General features: G+C 44.5%; 8 protein-coding genes across 8 annotated transcripts; 4 read left to right on the top strand and 4 right to left on the bottom strand.

Moving 5' to 3' along the window:
- Positions 1–366: 366 nt before the first annotated feature.
- GGI43DRAFT_427500 (carboxypeptidase Y precursor) lies at positions 367–2,316 on the bottom strand (the record flags this gene model as incomplete). Its single annotated transcript, XM_083208810.1, has 5 exons — positions 1,897–2,316; positions 1,561–1,864; positions 1,466–1,511; positions 1,115–1,377; positions 367–1,073 (listed from the first exon to the last, which is right to left on the bottom strand). Exons 1-5 carry the CDS (start codon positions 2,050–2,052, stop codon positions 367–369), a joined length of 1,476 nt encoding a protein of 491 aa, XP_083060530.1. The 5' UTR covers positions 2,053–2,316.
- Positions 2,317–4,145: 1,829 nt separating this feature from the next.
- On the bottom strand, positions 4,146–5,460 carry GGI43DRAFT_48876 (uncharacterized protein). The gene has a single exon (XM_083209897.1). It carries the CDS (start codon positions 5,014–5,016, stop codon positions 4,216–4,218), a length of 801 nt encoding a protein of 266 aa, XP_083060529.1. The 5' UTR covers positions 5,017–5,460; the 3' UTR covers positions 4,146–4,215.
- Positions 5,388–6,194, top strand: GGI43DRAFT_383903 (BTB/POZ domain-containing protein; the record flags this gene model as incomplete). The annotated part of the gene is made up of 2 exons (XM_083203456.1): positions 5,388–5,431; positions 5,486–6,194. The coding sequence occupies 2 exons, from the start codon at positions 5,388–5,390 to the stop codon at positions 6,192–6,194; spliced, it is 753 nt and encodes a 250-aa protein (XP_083060528.1).
- A 407-nt stretch (positions 6,195–6,601) lies between these two features.
- On the top strand, positions 6,602–9,106 carry GGI43DRAFT_422943 (HET domain-containing protein; the record flags this gene model as incomplete). The annotated part of the gene is made up of 4 exons (XM_083208169.1): positions 6,602–6,646; positions 6,971–7,452; positions 7,484–8,260; positions 8,305–9,106. 4 exons carry the CDS (start codon positions 6,602–6,604, stop codon positions 9,104–9,106), a joined length of 2,106 nt encoding a protein of 701 aa, XP_083060527.1.
- A 1,229-nt stretch (positions 9,107–10,335) lies between these two features.
- On the top strand, positions 10,336–10,756 carry GGI43DRAFT_48848 (uncharacterized protein). Its single transcript, XM_083209896.1, has 2 exons — positions 10,336–10,496; positions 10,572–10,756. The coding sequence occupies exons 1-2, from the start codon at positions 10,368–10,370 to the stop codon at positions 10,671–10,673; spliced, it is 231 nt and encodes a 76-aa protein (XP_083060526.1). The 5' UTR covers positions 10,336–10,367; the 3' UTR covers positions 10,674–10,756.
- Positions 10,757–12,731: 1,975 nt separating this feature from the next.
- GGI43DRAFT_405393 (LITAF-like zinc ribbon domain-containing protein) lies at positions 12,732–14,413 on the top strand. The gene is made up of 3 exons (XM_083206017.1): positions 12,732–13,218; positions 13,285–13,515; positions 13,576–14,413. The coding sequence occupies exons 1-3, from the start codon at positions 13,073–13,075 to the stop codon at positions 13,805–13,807; spliced, it is 609 nt and encodes a 202-aa protein (XP_083060525.1). The 5' UTR covers positions 12,732–13,072; the 3' UTR covers positions 13,808–14,413.
- A 1,300-nt stretch (positions 14,414–15,713) lies between these two features.
- On the bottom strand, positions 15,714–16,660 carry GGI43DRAFT_48806 (uncharacterized protein). The gene has a single exon (XM_083209894.1). It carries the CDS (start codon positions 16,478–16,480, stop codon positions 15,860–15,862), a length of 621 nt encoding a protein of 206 aa, XP_083060524.1. The 5' UTR covers positions 16,481–16,660; the 3' UTR covers positions 15,714–15,859.
- GGI43DRAFT_48807 (uncharacterized protein) lies at positions 16,661–17,235 on the bottom strand. Its single transcript, XM_083209895.1, has one exon. It carries the CDS (start codon positions 17,147–17,149, stop codon positions 16,841–16,843), a length of 309 nt encoding a protein of 102 aa, XP_083060523.1. The 5' UTR covers positions 17,150–17,235; the 3' UTR covers positions 16,661–16,840.
- Between the last annotated feature and the right edge of the window lie 1,617 nt (positions 17,236–18,852).

Genomic DNA, 18,852 nt, shown 5'->3' with positions numbered 1-18,852 from the left:
ATGTAATAAGGAAAATTACATGTAGTTTGATGCGGTGCGTGTGGGCAATAGTAACAACTAAACAGATCTTTACATATTGCGGCCTAAGTCCTCTACAATTAGGTAGACCAAGGAGGTTGTATTCACGCGACATGGCGTGCTACTATCTCATCGCTAGCAAAACAGCCTGGAATGGCCCGGCGTCATTGTCTATTCTTCTCTCGTTGCTGTTGGTAAGGCGAAGGGGATGATTTGGTTCTATGGGTACCGCCTCTCCGACGCCATGGACCAGGTTATATTGGGGCTAGTTTCAAATAGTTACGAATACAGTACACACTATCTTCATGTACATCTTAGATATTTCAATTTGGCTTGAATTAACTGCACCTAAGATTGCGTTACCCACTCGCCGCCAAGCCAGCGGGTAAGGAAGTCAAGCGACTTGTCAGGTTGGTCCATTGGCGTCATATGGCCTGCTTCATTGATCCTCATAAAGGTCAAGTTCATGGCTGACTTCACTTGGCCATACTCTCGACTCTCGTGAGATGAGCCTATCACAAGTGGGAACACATCAGCCGCATTATACAATTTTTGACCAGGCCATTTGAGTTCATTGGTCCAAGCCAGGTTTCCGAGCCAGTTGCAGATGAAATCCGCATCTCCAGCGTATATTAGCACCGGAATCTGCTCTAACACCGTGGGGATCAGATGGGAGAATGGCCTCATCCAATCGCCCGTCATCATAAATTTTTCTATGAGGTTAGAGTTGCAGCTGTCATAGCCATCGACTTCGACACCAAGTGTATCTAGATCTCCATTGTTGTTCAGCCATTTCGTGGCCCATCCAATGGCAGGGTAGCATGAATTACTGCTGTCCTCACAATCTTTTCGAATATCGTAGACATTCAGGCCCGCAAGATAATAAGGTAGTTGTAGAGCAGAGACCCAGTAGTCAGTGGCCGGCATGCAAAAATTCTCGCTATCATAGCAAGATTTAATAAGAGACTGGCAACGAGGCAAAGCATCATCCATGCTTTGGCAAGTGCTTTGATTCAGAACAGCGGGGTATCCGCCATAGGGCGGTAGTACGAATACTTGGTGTAGGTATCAAATAAGCCATTTCCGATCATAACACTCTTAAGGTTAATATTGCGCTCTTTGTGAGCTAGAATCTCCGAAGCGAAAGCTGGGACATAATGGCTACCGTATGACTCTCCAGAAATATGAAAATCCTGTTTTGCATACTCGGGAAACATATGGAAGAAGAGAGTAAGAAGAGCACAGACATCCTTGCCTGCTGCCATCGTGTTATTCACCGAGTCTTTACCGTAGGAGTAGCCGACATTAATGGGTTGGTCCAGGAATATTAGGGAAGCATGGGTATTCCAAGATGTACAACTTCAATCCTATTGTTAATTATGGCGGGGCCTAATTCTAAAAAAAAAGACCCGTGAGGGAAGATCAGCCGGGGCCACCTTGAAGCCACAGGATTACTGGATCAGTTTTCGGGTCATTTCGTGACTCAAAGAACCCTAGCAATATTAGCCTGCGTGCTCATCACCGCAATCTATGTTAACTTACAGTAGAAGAGATGTTTATCCTGCTCATTGTCGTCGAGATAGCCGCTATACTGCTTAACTGTGTCAACCCCAAGCTGAGATGGATTGACCTTCCTAGCTCGGAGACTAAAGTTATCCAGTTTTCCTCTAATCTTTTGGTGGATTTTTCCGCCTTCATCCTGAATTTGAAGTGCTTGCACATCAGAGCCATGGACAGCGTAATCCCAACTGCGATCCGGTTTGCGGTGAGGAGGTTTTAGCTTGAGGTCCTCAGCCTGCTCTGTGAGGGCATCAGGCGCCAATCCAACGAGATACTCCCCGGTTGGCTTGTTTTTGCTGTGGCATCGTTAAACATTACATCCCAAGGCTTGGGCCGCGAGTCGAGGTGAGTGTACCGGTCCGAATTGTGTGGAATGGCTGGATCTGAAAAGCCACTGCCGAGGACCTTCTGGATTTGAAGTCCAAGAGCAAGCTTGTAAGCGCTTAACGAAAGAATAAAAAGCCTCAGCCTCATGTTTGCGCTACTATCGACACGAAATAAGGCTATAAAGGTAGCAGTTATTGGAATTTTCGTTCATAAAAAACATTCAAGAAGACAAAAGTCGCGGCAAAGTGATTTGTTCAATAGCTATTGCTTCTATTTTACGGGCAGTCAGATGTGCCGCGATGATAGTCCAGCTTCAGAATATGAGAAGTTCCTCCTTACCTGAAACCTGTCGCCAAAAGAACAAACACATACACAGTTTAGCGGGAAATTTGGGCCAGCACTCACCTTACCAAAAGTTCCTCTTTGCCATTGAGGTTCTTTTGTCGAAATTATGACATGGGTAGACAAACTTATGCATTTGAGCAAACATTGATCAGCTGCAGACGCATGTTGGGCCGCTGAGTGATAATGCTAGCAGTTGGTTAGGAGCGAGGTGTGACCCCTGCAACTAATTAGGGCTGGAGGCCGCCCTGCAAACCTCTATCGTTGCTAGGTATACATGTAACTACATGTAGGCTGTTCGATAAACCCAATGCACCATTGGAGAGGGGTCTATCATCTTTTTGTGTGCACATATATGTGAATTGGACTCTTGCATGGATCGTGAATGTGAGGCAAGTGAACCGTGAGTGCCTACATACCCTTCCTAAAAGGCGACGGAAGGCTCCCCGTCAGTGGCTATGCTCCTTGAAGATTAGTTTAGAGGCAGTGAAAGGAGCTTAGCACCCAAAACATTCGCCGTCTCGATCAACTTATGATTCTACTGAGCTCGAGGGTCGTTTTGCGAGACAAATGAGGTTCTTCTCTGGTATCAGTCAGTATAACTGACGCATCGCTGGGATAGGAGATAGATCTATATACAATAGATATCACGATAGATCTATATACAATAGATATCACGATAGATCTATATACAATAGATATCACGATAGATTATATTTTTTGAGGAGAACGAATATAACATCTAACGAACGTCCAGAAAGTGGTTTTCTTTTCTCCTGTTGGTTGTCACTTTTAACAACTTGTAACAGTACTTTTGAAGTACGACCTAACAGGGGTATCAAGCCACAATCCAACTAAAAATGGATCCTTATAAATCTTCATCTACGTAGCTAACCCGCGACACCCATTTCGCCTTCGACGGTATGTACATGTCAAACTTAGTTAGAATTATTAGCTTTAATCTGGATCTACTGTAAGCAAGAGCAGAAAACAAGCTTAGGCATCAGCTGCTCTCTCGCCCTAAATATTCGTGTCAATAACCAACATCGGTTAATCTTACTTGACCTACTGCGCTCAAACCACAATGAAGTCTTCACTCTTCCTCAATAGAATCCACTCAAAAATAGCACAATTCCGAATTTGCACTTATACAAATGCAGGCATTTCTTGAAATAACACTAGAAATATCTGCAGCACAAACCTGTAGCTAAAATATTCGGATAATAATGAAGCTGTCACCCTGGCTTCTATGAAGTACCTTCTCTCCTTATAGGATAATACTGAAAGAATCGTTCAATTCAAAGAAACAAACTCGTCGGTCTAATAACCACCCAAGATGAAGATTTCCATTTTTTTCGCACTTCCGCCCCTGGCTCTTGCGTCCAGCCAGCCGTGTTGTAGCGAATGTAGCACCACCCTCTTCCAAAAATGTATGCAGATGTGCGGCGATTATCCCCGCTTCAGTAACTGTGCCTGGCAGTGCGCCATCACAGACCGAGTAAGTCAAAAAGAAATTATTTTCTCTTTTTCATCTTATCTTATGAAAGAGAAAGAATTATTAATAGACTCTTTATATATCTTTAGGATATTTGTCTCAATGATTGCAAGAACTCCTGTTAACACGAGCTTCATATGTATATCCAATCTCCGTTCCCAGAACGATAGCTTACTGCTGCTTGCTTGTACATCTGCTGTGCATCTGGAGAAACTTGAGAGCAGAAATGGTAGTATCAAATTACATAAGAGTAGGAGAGAGCGAAATTTAAACAAATGTGCCCGAAAAGCTTGCCCGCAATTAGTGCAAGACTGGTGCAATAAACAAATCTAGCTTCAGTCATTTTATGTTGTATTGGTTCACAGTTGAAACATAACACGCTTTCAGTATTAATATAATTGATGCAGTAACATTTATTTTGCAAAATGTAAATAGTAACGCAATTTTCCAAGCAGATCTTGGCTCCTGTGAGATTACCACACCCACTGAAATATCCCAAAGCTCAGCTCTTTCAAAGTACCCGTATCATTCACACCCAACATCATGACATCGTCATTCCAGTCATCGAGTTCACGGTCAACCTCCTCGTAATCCCACGGCCCTTTCGCGTTTTCCCTCTCTTGGCTATTATAAGTTTCGCTCTGTGATAGCTCAACGCGTTCCATTGTACTCTTCCTCACCATGTATCGCCAAAAACCGGACTCGCCCGGTTTACAGATTTTGGTAGCATAGACCTTCCACAGCTCTGCAAGGTGGACTGCTTTTGCTTTTAACCATTCTCCTTTCAGTTCCTGAGTTGCTGACAAATCTTTTTCGATGCACTTTGATAAACCGGAGACATACCGCCGTGGATACAAGCTGTCGATATTCGCCGCCAGTTCCATCAGCTGTAGGTCCTGGACGCCGGCTAGGGAAATGCCAAAGAGACGAAAGAGAGCGTCGGAGTCATTGCGGACATCGAAAAACACTTTGGATATATTGGGAGACTCGAGAATACTCCTGAGAGTATATTCTCTACGTCCTTTGGTAGTGAATGCGGCACTACCCAATGTATATATGTCGATTATATATGTGCTCGCGTTTGGAAGAACAAAAAGAGATATAATGGCTATTGTGCCATTTCTGCCAAGATTGGTACCCTCTACGTCGAAGTAGAGACATGGAGCATCGAGGGGCGCAGGGCTGATATTAATTGTGGCGAGTATATCTAACAGCGCCTTTACGCCGGGGATGCTGTCCACCACCTTGACCTGCTTGGCCGTTTTAGTCGACATTTTGAAGTTTTAAATCCCAGATACAGGTTGCCTTATTCGGTATTGACTGATTCATAGGTAAAATGTTGATGATATGGATGAGAACGAACTGAGACGAGCGGTGTTGGGTATCGATGGTGTGACCCAACATTGGTACGTATCATCATGTACAGTGTGATATACTGTGACGTTCCATCTACATGCATACTGCACATAGGTATCTAGTGGCTCAAAGATGCTTACCTCCATCAATTTGGCCAGCATACCACCGCAGCCTTGTCAGACCTCTATAATATCCGTTATCGACACGGAGAACCCTTGTGCTTAACAGCCATCGGGCGTATTCACAACATTTATGTCGTATCAATACTGCATATCCTATTGTATCGATAATGGACGTAACCCAGCTGCGAACGCACAAGCACAAGTCCCTGGAGTGAGTTGAGGCCTTCAACCCTAGATATATCATCCTAGTCTAACTAGCCTATAGTTTGCGGGGTCGAGCACTTACTGTTACGGTCGGATCAACCACCCCCGTGACGTTCTCCGTCCATGAGCATTTAATATGTCGTACTTCAGAGTATTTTAAAAGAGCTATGAATGCTTATTGGGGGACGTCTACTAGTGGATCTGTTACTCTCAAGGAAGAAGACCCAGAAGTGTTCGAGGTATACCTGCATTGGCTGTACTACGAAACACTCCCAGTCCAGAACGACAGCCCCGGACTGGAGGGGAATATTGAATACATACAACTCGCAAAATCATACGCATTGGGAGAGATGCTTCAGGATGTCAATTTCAAGGACGCTGTCCTAGATGCGATGTTGGCCAAATCCCGCTTCAAGCAATCGGATGGTCGGAGCTGGTTTCCTGTTGGCCCGGCCATCCGCTGCATATATGAAGGGACTCCAGAATCGTCAGCCGCTCGACGCCTTCTAGTTGATATGTATACTTACTCTGGACATGGAGAATGGTTAACAGAATGGGCCAATAAAGACGACCTGCCTAAACAATTCCTGCTCGATCTTGCCATTGCACTCTTAAAAAAGAGGCTCCACCCGCTCGTGGCTCTCAAAGTAGGCACTTGCGAATATCATGAGCATCTACCTGATCCAAACAGCTGCTACTTAAACTGCTCAGTATCAAGGCGCGGCGAGACAGCACATGTCGCGTCCTGTGATGCCGAAAAGATCAACTGAGTTGTACGGTTTGATGGTGCCAGAATCTGGCAAGACGCAAGACGGTTGCGAATTTCTTGTTGGTGTCGCAGTCAGGTCGCCAGCGCCATAATACCGCCTAGGCTGCTGTGAATCGGCATGAGCCATGTCTAAAGCTAGCCATCGCCATCAACCATCTTGAGATCTTGCCTATTCATACAGAACTGGAGTTGGATCTAGCTTGGGGGCGTGTCTGCGATTTGTAAATTTGTGCTAGATATACATACATGCAATGAATAATACAAACGTTGAAACCAGCGTTCCCTACCTATACCTGCATGTACTTAGTAACTTCCATGTTCTCTAACAGAGCCAGACTGGCTGCTGTAAATTGAAGCACACCCGACCCCACTTACAGGTTACCCTAACCTCAACTATTTGCTTCCAACATGCATTCGTTTCCTTACTTCCTGTGCCTGCTCCATATGCGCAGTGTATATTCTAATCTATCAAAATCCACTTCTGGACAACGTTTCCCATTTTGGGACTAATCAGGTTGCCAGCAAATGCAGTGCGACTCGTCTGACTAGAATCCAGAACGATCATACCTGTGATCTCGGATCTGCGATCTGCGAGTCTTTACTCCAGCGCAAATCAATGCGTCTGAGAAAATAAAATCATATCTGCATCGGTACTGGGTGATTCGTCGGAGACAACTAAGGGTGACGCACATGTCGCTACCAATGCTGTAAGTAATGAGCAGGGCCTATAGCCGTGGGTTGAATCATCAGATCGTATCCGACAGTAACATGCCATAGATAGACTGTCAAATATGTGAAACGATCCGTCTCGTCCTATGCGGGTCACGGAAAAGTGGCAGTCTGGGATCTGGCATCGAGACCCTTCGGCCTGACCCAAGATGCAATCGTCACCAGAAATTAGTCGCCTCTACAATGGGCCTAGATATAAGCCATCCCGCTGACGCCCTTCCTATGATAATCCATGATATTCGACACTTAAGTATACACAAGAATCCGGTGAACATGGCAACAATCATCACTCCAAGAATGTCGCTCGAGGCCTTACATGCCACACCTCCAGTTTCCGCCTTGTACCTTGCTGGAAACTCAGCTCAGCCGGAAGCATTGGGTATAGGCAGACTGCTTAACTCGCAGTGGATAGACCAAGATCAGCTGGGCTCATGGAAGTCTGCTTGTGCCAGTGGTCATAGCGGCCTGTGCCAAGGATTTCCAGATGCTGCATTGTCTTCTATCAGGCCGATTTGGCTTGTATGTTCAACGTCAGTGTCTTCTTAAAGCGCCACTGGGCAGCTCTTATGTTGCGCTGAGTTACGTATGGGGCAATCAGCCGACATTGAACACGACCGGAAACAACCTCAGCCGGCTCCAAAAAGAAGGATCATTAGCAGAGCCCTTAGCAACGCCCATCGCGAGAACAATACGAGACGCCATGGATATAGTTGAGTTGTCGTCTGAGCGGTATCTGTGGGTTGATACTCTCTGCATTATTCAGGATGACGATTCGGAAAAGCATAGTGAAATGTCAAAGATGGCAATGATTTACGTCAATTCTTCAGTGACGATATTGGCTGTTCAAGGTGAGCATGCCAATAGTGGCCTTCTGGGCTTCCGAGGGATATCAGGGCCTAGACAATTGCACCAGAGTATTCACGCGTGGGACGATGAAATCAAGCTCATTTCAACTCCTATTGGATCATATACTTCTGAAGTGGAAACCAAAAACCCTTTTTGGGCAACTCGAGGGTGGACCTTTCAGGAGCAATATTTCTCGAGAAGAAGTATCATCTTCGGTGGAGACTCTATACGATGGGAGTACAAAATGAAAGAAGGCGTTATTGGTTGCGAATCAATAGACAAACCCCAGATTCCCAGTTTAGAACACATCGGCTTAGTCCTAAAAGATTACAACAAAAGGAATTCTACTCTCCCCGAAGACTGTCTTCATGCCTTTGAGGGCATATCGTTGGTCTTGAGCCCTCAAATGGCCGGTCGCTTCGTGTCTGGCCTCCCGTCAAGCCTCTTCGTTGTTGCACTTCTGTGGCAGCCTATCGGCAGGATAATTCGCAGGTAGCCAAGGACCCAAAGAAAGCGCACTGCCTGACTAGCTGGAGCTACATTGGGTGGTCTGGCCGCGTTCAGTTTCCCGATCGATCCGGGAGTGACTTTATCAGGCCCAGCTCTGACTCACAGCAGTTCACTCATGTTGTAACGCGCTGGCTGCTATGGAAATCTCATAGGACCCAGAACTCGGCTGGAGTTCCAATTCACACCAGTATCCTTGACAGTAGGGATAGGTGGATATCGGGACGCATGGGACCTGCTCTGGGTTGGTCGAAACACGTCGTGATAAAGCCTCCGCCGTGGCATTGTGAATACTCAGGCTCCAACGGGTTGAATCTTCATACACACTACTTCACGCACGAAGCGCATCCTGAATATGAGTTTTGGTATCCGATTCCAGTAATGGGACAAGAGGAGGCAGGTCCCAGCATTCTGGCGCCGTATATCCCCTGTCAGAGCCGCCGTGCTTGGATGTTCCCCGACAAGGATCCTTGGCATATGTGGGGAGACTATCCATCGCTCTCCCTTCGTGACAGAGATGGGGCATGGGCCGGTATCCTCAAGCCGCATGATGGCCTCGATGTATCTGGTTCAACGCTGCAGAGGGTTGGCGAAGCCGTCGAGCTGGTGGAAATTGCGGCAGGATACTGTTGGGACGCAGAGGACGTATGGTCAGGTATTGGGGATGTCCGGCACCCAGAGAAACCAAAGCTAGGTTCGTGGTATGAGTACTATTGGGTTATCTGGGTGGAATGGGCTGAGGGTGTTGCGTATCGGAAAGGCCTGGGCCGTGTTTATAAGCGTTGCTGGGAGGAGCAGAGAGGAGAGCCATTCAAGCTGCTTCTTGGCTAACACGATCTCGGCCTTTTTGAAGACAATGGCCGATGGCATCATAACACTCCTTTTTACAGGAGCTTCTTCAGTTTTAGATAACGCAACACAACCTTGCCCATCTCTCTGACATATGAAGTGAGGAGATGGTGCGTATGAGGATTGCCCTTTGGGGAGTCCAGAGGGCAGTGATAAGTGCAACTTCTTTGGAGATTGTGTTGCACTTACCTGCAAAGAGACCTGACACTATTGAAGGATATGGAACCATGGCTAAGTGTTATTGGATGGGCAGTTTTCCAGGTCACAATTGGGTTCATCAATCAAGGTGCTAAAGAACAAACTCTGAACCTCTCTACACGAGTTTGAAGGTTTCTGCATATAGCGACGGTTTAGAGCTCTCTACTTCGAATTAAAGATAACCTAGAAGTCATTTTTTGGAGGATACAAGGTTTCGGCGACAATGTTTCAGCTCCCAGGCAGACACACTCATGAATTTACCGTATGGCAGAATCTAACTGTGGAAGTCCTTCGTTCTAACCAATCGCATAGCTAGTGCAAATATACAGTCTTTAGTATAATGACCAAGTTTTATTTGAGAGCGAATTTGTCGAAGAGGAAGTTCTTTATGCTCATAGCAACAAAGTATATACTTTTGAGTAAAGTACTGTATATGTGTGTACCTGTTCAAACTCGAAAATGGATAGAAATGGGCAAGAAATGGCTCTGCTATGGCAATTAGTGACAGTATCATTGATCTTTATGCTGTAGAGATGAGATGCATATTCAGTAAGTCAATACCATTTATTAACTTACATATTTACCACTATTCGCAGAATCCACTCAGTGAGCTCTATGACGGGGACTAAATAGTTAACCTCTCAGGAAATCTATGCCTATTCATTCAAAAGTCTATAAAAAATACAATAATGCCTCATTAGCCGACTTCTTCAATGCATTGATCGACATGTCACCCACACAACGCTTGAGTCACTATGCAATCTTTTCTCAGCACAGTACTCCTACCACCAACTTCTTAAGAATACGAACACAGGCTTTAACATGCATATATCGCTCTAATAAAACCAACATTTCGCTATTTGAAACACCCCTCATTACTAAATAGGCAACTTATATCGATCTAGTATGATAGTCATCTTCCAAGCCCTCCCTCATAATTTCTATAAATAGCACCCCATCTCCCTCAAACATCAACACCAAACCCTTCAACAAACTTATTTGTTTAAATAAACAGCTCAATAAAAATATCTAACAACTACCGAATATGAAGATATCTATTCTTCTTGCCTTCCTCCCTGCGGCTCTTGCTGCTCCTGTGGCTGATACCTCTCCATTTGCTCTGGGATATAATCCATTTATCGGAGGATATAATTATAACTGCTGGGCTAAATATGTAAGTTGTATAATTTTCATCACATTTTTCGAAACACAATATAAATTGAAAAATACATTAATACCTTGACTTTAGTATTCCTGCATTGCAGACAAAGGTGATGGAAACTGCGAAAATGATTGCTCGTGCAGGGGCATATTTTTGTGTGACCCAAAGACAGGACCATACCATGTGTAGAAATAGTATACAATTTCTCAATGTTGAGAATAAAATTTAAGTAAATAGAATTTATTTATCTACTTAGATATACAAGATTACTCAATTCAAGGCTTCTACTGCTTCATTATTCGTCAACGGCAATAAAGATAATCAGCAGCATCCAAAGCAGCTGCAGCTACATCACTGTTTTACTTCCCATATCCAAGCGAATAGCGCATTTTATTGGAATTTAAGGTCAACAGTCGTTCTAATAGAGGCTGTGTATCTACAAGCCCAAGAATAGCTTCGCACTGTATTCGAGTATTAGTCTACATTTTGAGTCCACAAGTGGTTCCCTTACGCTTGATAAAAGCACGGACGTAAGTTGTATTGCCTTCGTATATATTACATACGCTAATATTTCCTCTCTTTTTTCTTCTGGCTGTTGTTGGTTCGATGTTGGTACAGTGGAAACCGAAATAAGTGTCCAGGTTTTGTTGTAATGAAAGTCTTTCCGCACGGACCTGGTCTGTGGCGTAATGTGGCTGGTACAGTGTAGCCGTTATCTAACTACGTACATTTCTACACTAAGCCTAACATTATCCAGAAATGGATTTCAGTGGTGGCGACACTTTAGCCTTGTTTCTAAGGCATGAGTGCGCTAGCCTCTAGCCTTGTGGCTGCCTGCATGACTCAATCTAGAACAAGGCTGGATCACGCCTTCCCGCAGCCTCAAAGCCAGAACCGGCTCAACACTGAATGCACCATGGCTCCACCGCTTAGTGCTTTCCAACATGACTTGATTGATGCTATGATCAAACAAAACTTGCCTAACGAGATTATAGCCAAGGAAGCCGAGTGCCATGAGCGCACAGTTCGCAGAAGACTAGCGAAACGATGCTCGACGCCGACAAAAATGCCGCGCGGCCGACGACGTCTTATTACACCCTATATGGAGGAGATACTACGTGACCAACTTACTAGGGATACGGTTATGTATCGATTCGAGATGGCCGATTTTCTATATGACAAAACAGGAGTTGAAGTCTCACCCTCTTGTCTCAGCCGATCCTTAGACACCATGGGATGGTCCAGAAAGGTTGCTCGCCGTGTGGCGAAACAACGTAACCAAGAACTACGAGATTTATATATGCACAGACTTTCAGAGTTTGAGACAAACTAACTGATCTTTATTGATGAGTCAGGCTGTGATAAGAAAGTTGGCCAACGGCGATGGGGATGGGCTCCTTGAGGAGTTGCACCTGTGCAAATAAATAGCTTTAATCGTAATCGAAGATATCAGATTCTCCCAGCATACACAGTCGACGGAGTGATGTTAGCACGTATATATCTGGGATCAACTGACAGCGAATTTTTCGATGACTTCATCGAGCAATTACTGCAGCACTGTGGCAGATATCCAGAACCTAGATCTGTGCTTGTCATGGATAATGCCAGCTTCCACGGCTTAGATAGACTCAAGCAACTATGTGCTGAGGCAGGAGTGAGGCTGCTTCCTTTATCACCGTATTCGCCGGACTATAACCCAATTGAAGAATACTTTGCGGAACTCAAGCAGTTCATAAAGAAGCATTGGAATGAGTATGAGGGTCTGATTAGGGATGACTTCAAGGAGTTTCTAAGGCACTGCGTTGAGATTGTAGGCTCGAATAAGAGAAGTGCACGAGGTCACTTTCGACATGCTGGACTTTCAGTTGAGGAACCTTATGCGGAGTGAATGCTATATGCAGCACAGGAAATCTTTAATATAGAATAAATACAGTAAAAGGCGAAATGAGTGTCGCGAATCTATACTTAATTATAATAAGCAGCCGTACAACACAACTGTGGCTGGTTTAGTACGGCGCTAGGTCTTGTATTGCCCAAGTACCATAGGTACCTAGAACAATAACCAACAATAGCCGAAATGGGACGTGCTAGGGCCACCATCCGTGTCATTGTTTTACGACCCTGTTTGTCTGACACTTCTCACTCTTTCTTTCGCCCTTCTACAGTACAGAGTACTTAAGTTTATATATATTTTTAATGTAGATTAATGTACTTTAGATTTTTTACTTAAATAGGTTAGATATAGTTGCTTTATTATTTTACATACAGTCTTTAAATAGTTGGCCGTCTCGATAGCTTGGTACACACACTTGATCTCTGTTCTCTCTGACTTGCAAAAAGTTCGTGACCCACTATCGGTGATACGTGCTAATGCGACGGCCGCATACGAGTACTGTCCTATACGGGGTTTAGGTCGGTGGCCTTGTCAAGTAATCGACAGCGGCCTCAGCCTCCGATCCTTCTTCACCAATTTACCCGTCTTATATCCCAATCCTATCCCAACTGCTACTCTGGACTGTTTCTTGTTCTACATAATCCCGCACCCCGCCACAATTGTTAGGGCGCCGTCTGCTTCACAGCTCGATGCGATGGCGTTAGACCCGGGAGATACTCTATCCAGCTGCTCTAGCATCCCTCCACCCTATTACGCTAATCCCGAGCACCCAGAAGACTACCAGCGGATCGCGGAAGAGGGCACCAAGACGCTCGACAAGCCGGCCCCAGGGACAGCAAAGTAGGTAGTGGCCCATTCCAGGATTGCGCGTGTATCCAGGCTCGACTGACTAAGGCACTGGGGCAGGGCAGTTCCGTTCATTAACGACGATGGTCTCCCTGAGGTCGTTGTCGCCAGCTCATCGGAGACCCACGACGAACCCACACAAAAGACATTCACCCCTCCCATGGAGTCAAACCTTATCGAGACCGTAACGCCTCTGCATCTGCTTGGCGATCAATCGGATACCGTAGACTGCCCGTTCTGCAGGCGCCGCGTGGTAACCAAAGTAAAGAAGAGCCCCTCTGTCGCGACTCAGTATGTTCTTTGCTATCCCCCAAGCTATGGAACCAACTCGATCTAACCTTGCCACTCCAGTGCTGCGGCAACGGCGCTCTTCCTAACTACCGGGGTCGGAGCGGTGGCCCCGTACATGACCCATTGGAAGGGCCATGTCACCCACTACTGTCTGAATTGCAACCGGAAAGTGGCGCATCGACGCTACAATAAGCAGGGCATGCAGCCACTCGGAACACCCGACCATCTGCGAGAGGTATCGCGGTTTCCTGAAGCAGAGGCACCGAAGCAAGAAAGGCAGGAAAAGCGATAGTAGACGCCGACATCGCCGTAACTTAGGAGTCTGCAGGATCTCGGGACTAGATATACAAAGGCCTTTTTTCTTGCTTGGGAGGCAGTTCCCCGCTGTCTTATATAAACATGTTGCTCAACTTGGCCGTAGTCAAAGCCTACTTACGCTTCCTTGCTCTAAGCAATGCTTCATAGATACCCCAAGAAATGACCCAGTTGGTATAATATCGTTGTCTAGCCGCTTGTTGGCTCAGACCTCGAGAGTCTACGACCCGCTGGTCATCCTCAGACCCTCCCTCACTTTCCCAGCCAGTAGTTCCGCGTCATGGGCGAGAAGCTGCTGTTTCACTGGCAGTTCGATAGCCACCAAGGCAGTAGTGCGAACGAATTGTTTCCGCATCCAGTTGGAAGCTAAACAGGGCACCTAGTTCCTCTAAGTAGCTGTCTACTGTATTCTAATTAATTAATAAGCTTTTAAAATATTATATCAGGTTACGGCCGCGGGTCTTTATAATAGATATAGTAATATTTACCTCTTTGTAAATATAGTTATTTCCTGGAAACTTATCTTTATCTATTAATAGTTCGCTTAGCTAAGACTGGAATATCTCTTTTTAGTAGCTGCTTGGGGCTAGGATAATATCCAGCTCTAAGTTAGTAGAAATCTACCTCACCCTTATATTTTTACAGAGTAATATCTTCTACTGGAAGTCATAATGGATTGACTTAGGGTTATTCTTGTTATATTACTTCTCTTTCTCCCAGTTATGCAGTTAGAGTAGTGGTAGTCCTCCCTCGCCACTTGGCGGCTCGCTTAGAGGTTCCCTCAGTTTAATCGCTGGACTGCCGCTGGGACTGGGGTGATAGATACCTCTTAGATCTTGATAATCCGGGGAAGTGTCTTTAAGCTACTTAAAATTAAGGTCCTCTATTATAGCGGTAGTATATACCTTACTGGTATTGTCTTGTGCAGTAAGAGCTTCCTCTTTCTCCACACTCTTTTCAAAATTGGGCAGGAAAGAGTACTTTAAAGTACTTCCCAATACCTAACTGCGGGCCGTGCAGCTAAAAATGGCTGTATTTACCTACCACAACTTCCCTAGAAAAGCAGGGGTGGGGCTTAGGGCGGGTCTCTTAAAGTAGACTCAGGTAATTAGCATTTTCCTTGGATTTAATATTGCAAATAACTCTTAAATTCCATGGTTTGCGAAGCTGAAAATTGACATGTAGATTTTTCTCACAGGTAATATGCTATATGGAGCTTTTTTATGGAAAATAACGATGTTGGCATACGCTGAATTTTTGAAGAGTGTGGAGAAAGAGGAAGCTGTTTTTGCATAAAATAATAAGCTGCTGAGTAGCCTGAGGTGATTTTGCGATATTAGTATATTTTAGTAATATCTCGACTACTAGGTATGCCCTAGAGCTAAATAGGCTATGTGGCCTTTTTATGGGATTCTATGGCTTTCTATGGCTTTTTACAGTTTCTTAAGTCCTTAAGTAAAATCTTTTACCTATGTGTTATAATATTAATATAATTCCCTAGGTAATTTTATTGAAATACGTCTTAATGAAGGTTGTCACTTATGTTATAGACTTAGTATGCTAATACTAGCTATGAAGGATATGCTGTAAGATATAGTGGCTGGAATACTGCTGCTAATTTAGGCGGCCCCTGGCTTATAAAGCTCTATAATTTAGTTAGTTGCAATTAGTTAAAAAGGAGCTCTAGCCCTTAAAAAGGCAGAATACCAGTTAATAGAACTGAGGTATCGCTGGGGTAGGATATACTTATATACTTACATCAGACATCGCGATAGCTTTATAATTACAGATAATAACGTAATGTGTATAACATTTTTTAACGTCTATTAACAGACGTGCGTCTAAAAAGTGATTTTGTTTCATATGTTAGTTATATTATTTATAACTTATAACAGTACCTCTAAAGTACAAACTGACAGGGGTATTAAGCTACAATCCGACTAAAAATGGATCCTTCTTATAATCGTTATCTAGCTATTCCGCGACACTCATTTCGCCTTTTACTGTAAGTTAATAATTATAGTAAAATCTATTCTTCATCTACCCATTTCTTCACATCTTCAACAAATGATCTCGCAATACCACGTAATACACCTTCCTTGATATAAAAATCAATATTCTGATCGGCATATACATGCTTCAGATCCAGACCCTGCTCCAAAGTGAGGCTGCCCGCCTTTACGAAAGCGGTTTTCCACACTTTATTATTAACCTGGGCGTAGTGCCACTGACAGTAGCGCTTTATGGCGTCGTCCCTCGGACCTGGAATGCATAAGTCAGCCTTGCCCTTCAGATCAGCCGCGCTGACCGGGATATCCGGATTTGGTACCCCACTACTTTCATTAGAGGCTGCATTGGGATGTCTGGGAATAATGTTATGTATGTGAATTTGAGGCATGTCGTCCACTGAAGAAGTCTTTTGTTTTTTCTTCCTGCGCTCTGAATCTGCTTCATCTTTCGCGTGAACTAAATCGCGAATATACTGGGGGACTTCGTCATGTGTCGTCAGAGGCTGGCCATCTTCAGCATACTCCACAAGCTTCTGTAAGACATGTGGCTCTAGGCTAAAATGCTTGTGCCCCTGATTGGGGTCACGCCAGCAGTACCTTCCTTGACAGGGGGGCCCAGTGTAACGCATGAGGTTGTACATATTCCTCTAATGGGACGTCTTGCCCACAGCCTCCTCCTCATCTAATTCAGCTAATTGCTGTCCTGTAGCCCCTCGGGTGCCTTGCCTTGTCCTCATTGAAGTGGCTTGGGTTGCATCCTTGCAGATGAAGGATATTTCAATTCGCAGCTTCTTCCCGCCATGAAAAAGAGGACTCCAGGTTCTTAGTTAGTTCTCTATTATATCCCAATTAATATTGAACTCATTGAACCGCTTTTTAAAATCCCGTTCAGCCCGGTCCGAAACAGATACAATAATGTTAGTTTCCTCGGGGTTATAATATTTATGTCGTGGGGTTTTTTGCTGGAGGAGCTTCTTGACTTCTGACTTCAGGGTCGTGGCCTAAAATGCGCCAGGCGCTAATACGAGGTTCGGCACTTGCTCTGGATTATATGTGAGCTTTGAAAGTCTCCTCTTATTTAAAAGCAGCTTCCACTTAATGGAGTAGTGAATACAAGTGGGTGGAGATTCGTCATATGTTTGATCTTCATTCCAGTCACTTAGCTGGAGTAATGGAAGCCCTTGTCCATGGCCGCTGCGTCGCTGGCTTAGCTCGGCCAGTGGGCTGACGCTGCGACTATTAAATCTTGGAGTTCGATAGTCAAGTTCGGCATCGTCAAAGATAGCTGGATTATACTGAAAGTTACCCATATTGGCAGGCTTCTAATCAGGAAAGAGATAAGAGGCAAAGCCATGAGACATCTCTGCCTGACGAATCAGACATGACACGTTTCATCTTTGCTGCCTAAAATCTCGTGCTGACTATTATTCCGGGCGCTATATAGGAACTACGAAGCAAAGTGATTGCATTAGGCCTACTTCTTACCTGGAGATAGAAATTTCGTTGTGATATGACTTGAGGTTATCGTGGGTAGGATAAATTAGAGGAGAGCGATCTAGAAGAAAGAAAAAATGAAAGTGGAAATTAAGGCAGCAGAATTTTCTTTCCGAGACACCGCTACAGCGCTCTAAGTACATAATTAAATCTGAAGCCAGAAGTGGAATTCAGCCTATTTGGACTAGAGCTGTTAGACGTGTTAGAAAGTTGGTACTTAAGGTGATTATACTATTCGCACTGTACTAGCCACACGCCCCACCAGAAGGTCCGTGCGGAAAGAGACTCTATACAAACAAACCCGGACACTTATTTCGGTTTCCACTGTAGTGTATATATTGTTGTAATTGAATTACATGCACAATTAATCGCACGGATCAAGCTTTGATCCAGTGGACAGGCTGCACTCGTTAACAGCAACAACAACAACAACAACAACAACAACAAAAACGACAAGATGAAGTTTTCTATTCTCCTCGCCCTCCTCCCCTGTGGCTTTTGCCGCTTCTGAGGCAATCGACCCCGAGACTGCCGGCAAAATCGCCTGCGATCAATACGTGAGTTCAAATTTACCATGTTCCAAGAAAGTAAAAATGAAAAAGGATTATTATTAATTATTCTTCACTACAGAACTCTTACGTTGCCAATAATGGCGATGGTATTTGCGACCCTTGTGGATGCCACCCCGACTGGCCAGGATGTTTCATGACTTTCCGTGGACCTGATGATATTTAACTCAAGTATCATCCTTGGTAGTCTCCGCTTATAAAAAGCATTGGTAGATTTACACTTGAAAAATATATTTGATCAAAATTACACACACATGTACTTTTATTTCATCAGAAGCTTCTCTTCTTGCAATTACTAGTGTACCATCATAAAGCTCTATTCGCTCCCATTTAGAGCACTTAACATGTTGTTCCATCCGCCTGTCTTGAACCCATCGCGTACAAGTGCTGCTTGCTACGGCAATTCCCACTCTGTAAATCAGGCGCTAAGAGAGCCAAGATTATGGATATCTCCATCAGGTCACTCACATATAATCCAAATCTCCGACACTAATATGTCACACGAAACACCAAACTCCAAATAGTTACAGTTCAAACAAATTTACAGAACTACGGGCGTAGAAAACACAAACAACAGCGCTTCTCACAGTCCATGTGAAATGGCTAGACTCTTCTGCCGATTGCCCGGACAAATTCGCCACCGTTGGCCTGGCATTCCTTTGAGCTCATTTATTCTCATATACTTTGCCCTTATATACATACTTCCTCCCACATGCTTCAAGACTGTGAGTATCATGGCAAGAGGGAAAATAAAGAAAATATGCTTGAGGTAAATAAACGTCAACACAATAGGCATATCCTCGGGAATATAAACACAGACTTACTTTACACTTGGGTATATAATGCATATGCGGTAACATCTCGCTCAAGTACTATATCACCTCGCAAAACTAGCCAGTGGAACTCGCCCATTTATCAGCCAAGCATTATATTAATCTAGCAATCATACT

The sequence above is a fragment of the Trichoderma evansii genome (assembly GCF_050947405.1).
Source record: "Trichoderma evansii strain SZMC 28006 chromosome Unknown GGI43scaffold_10, whole genome shotgun sequence".
Lineage (NCBI taxonomy): Eukaryota > Fungi > Ascomycota > Sordariomycetes > Hypocreales > Hypocreaceae > Trichoderma > Trichoderma evansii.
Note: the sequence above shows the minus strand (reverse complement) of the source record. Positions and strands in the feature narration are given on the sequence as shown.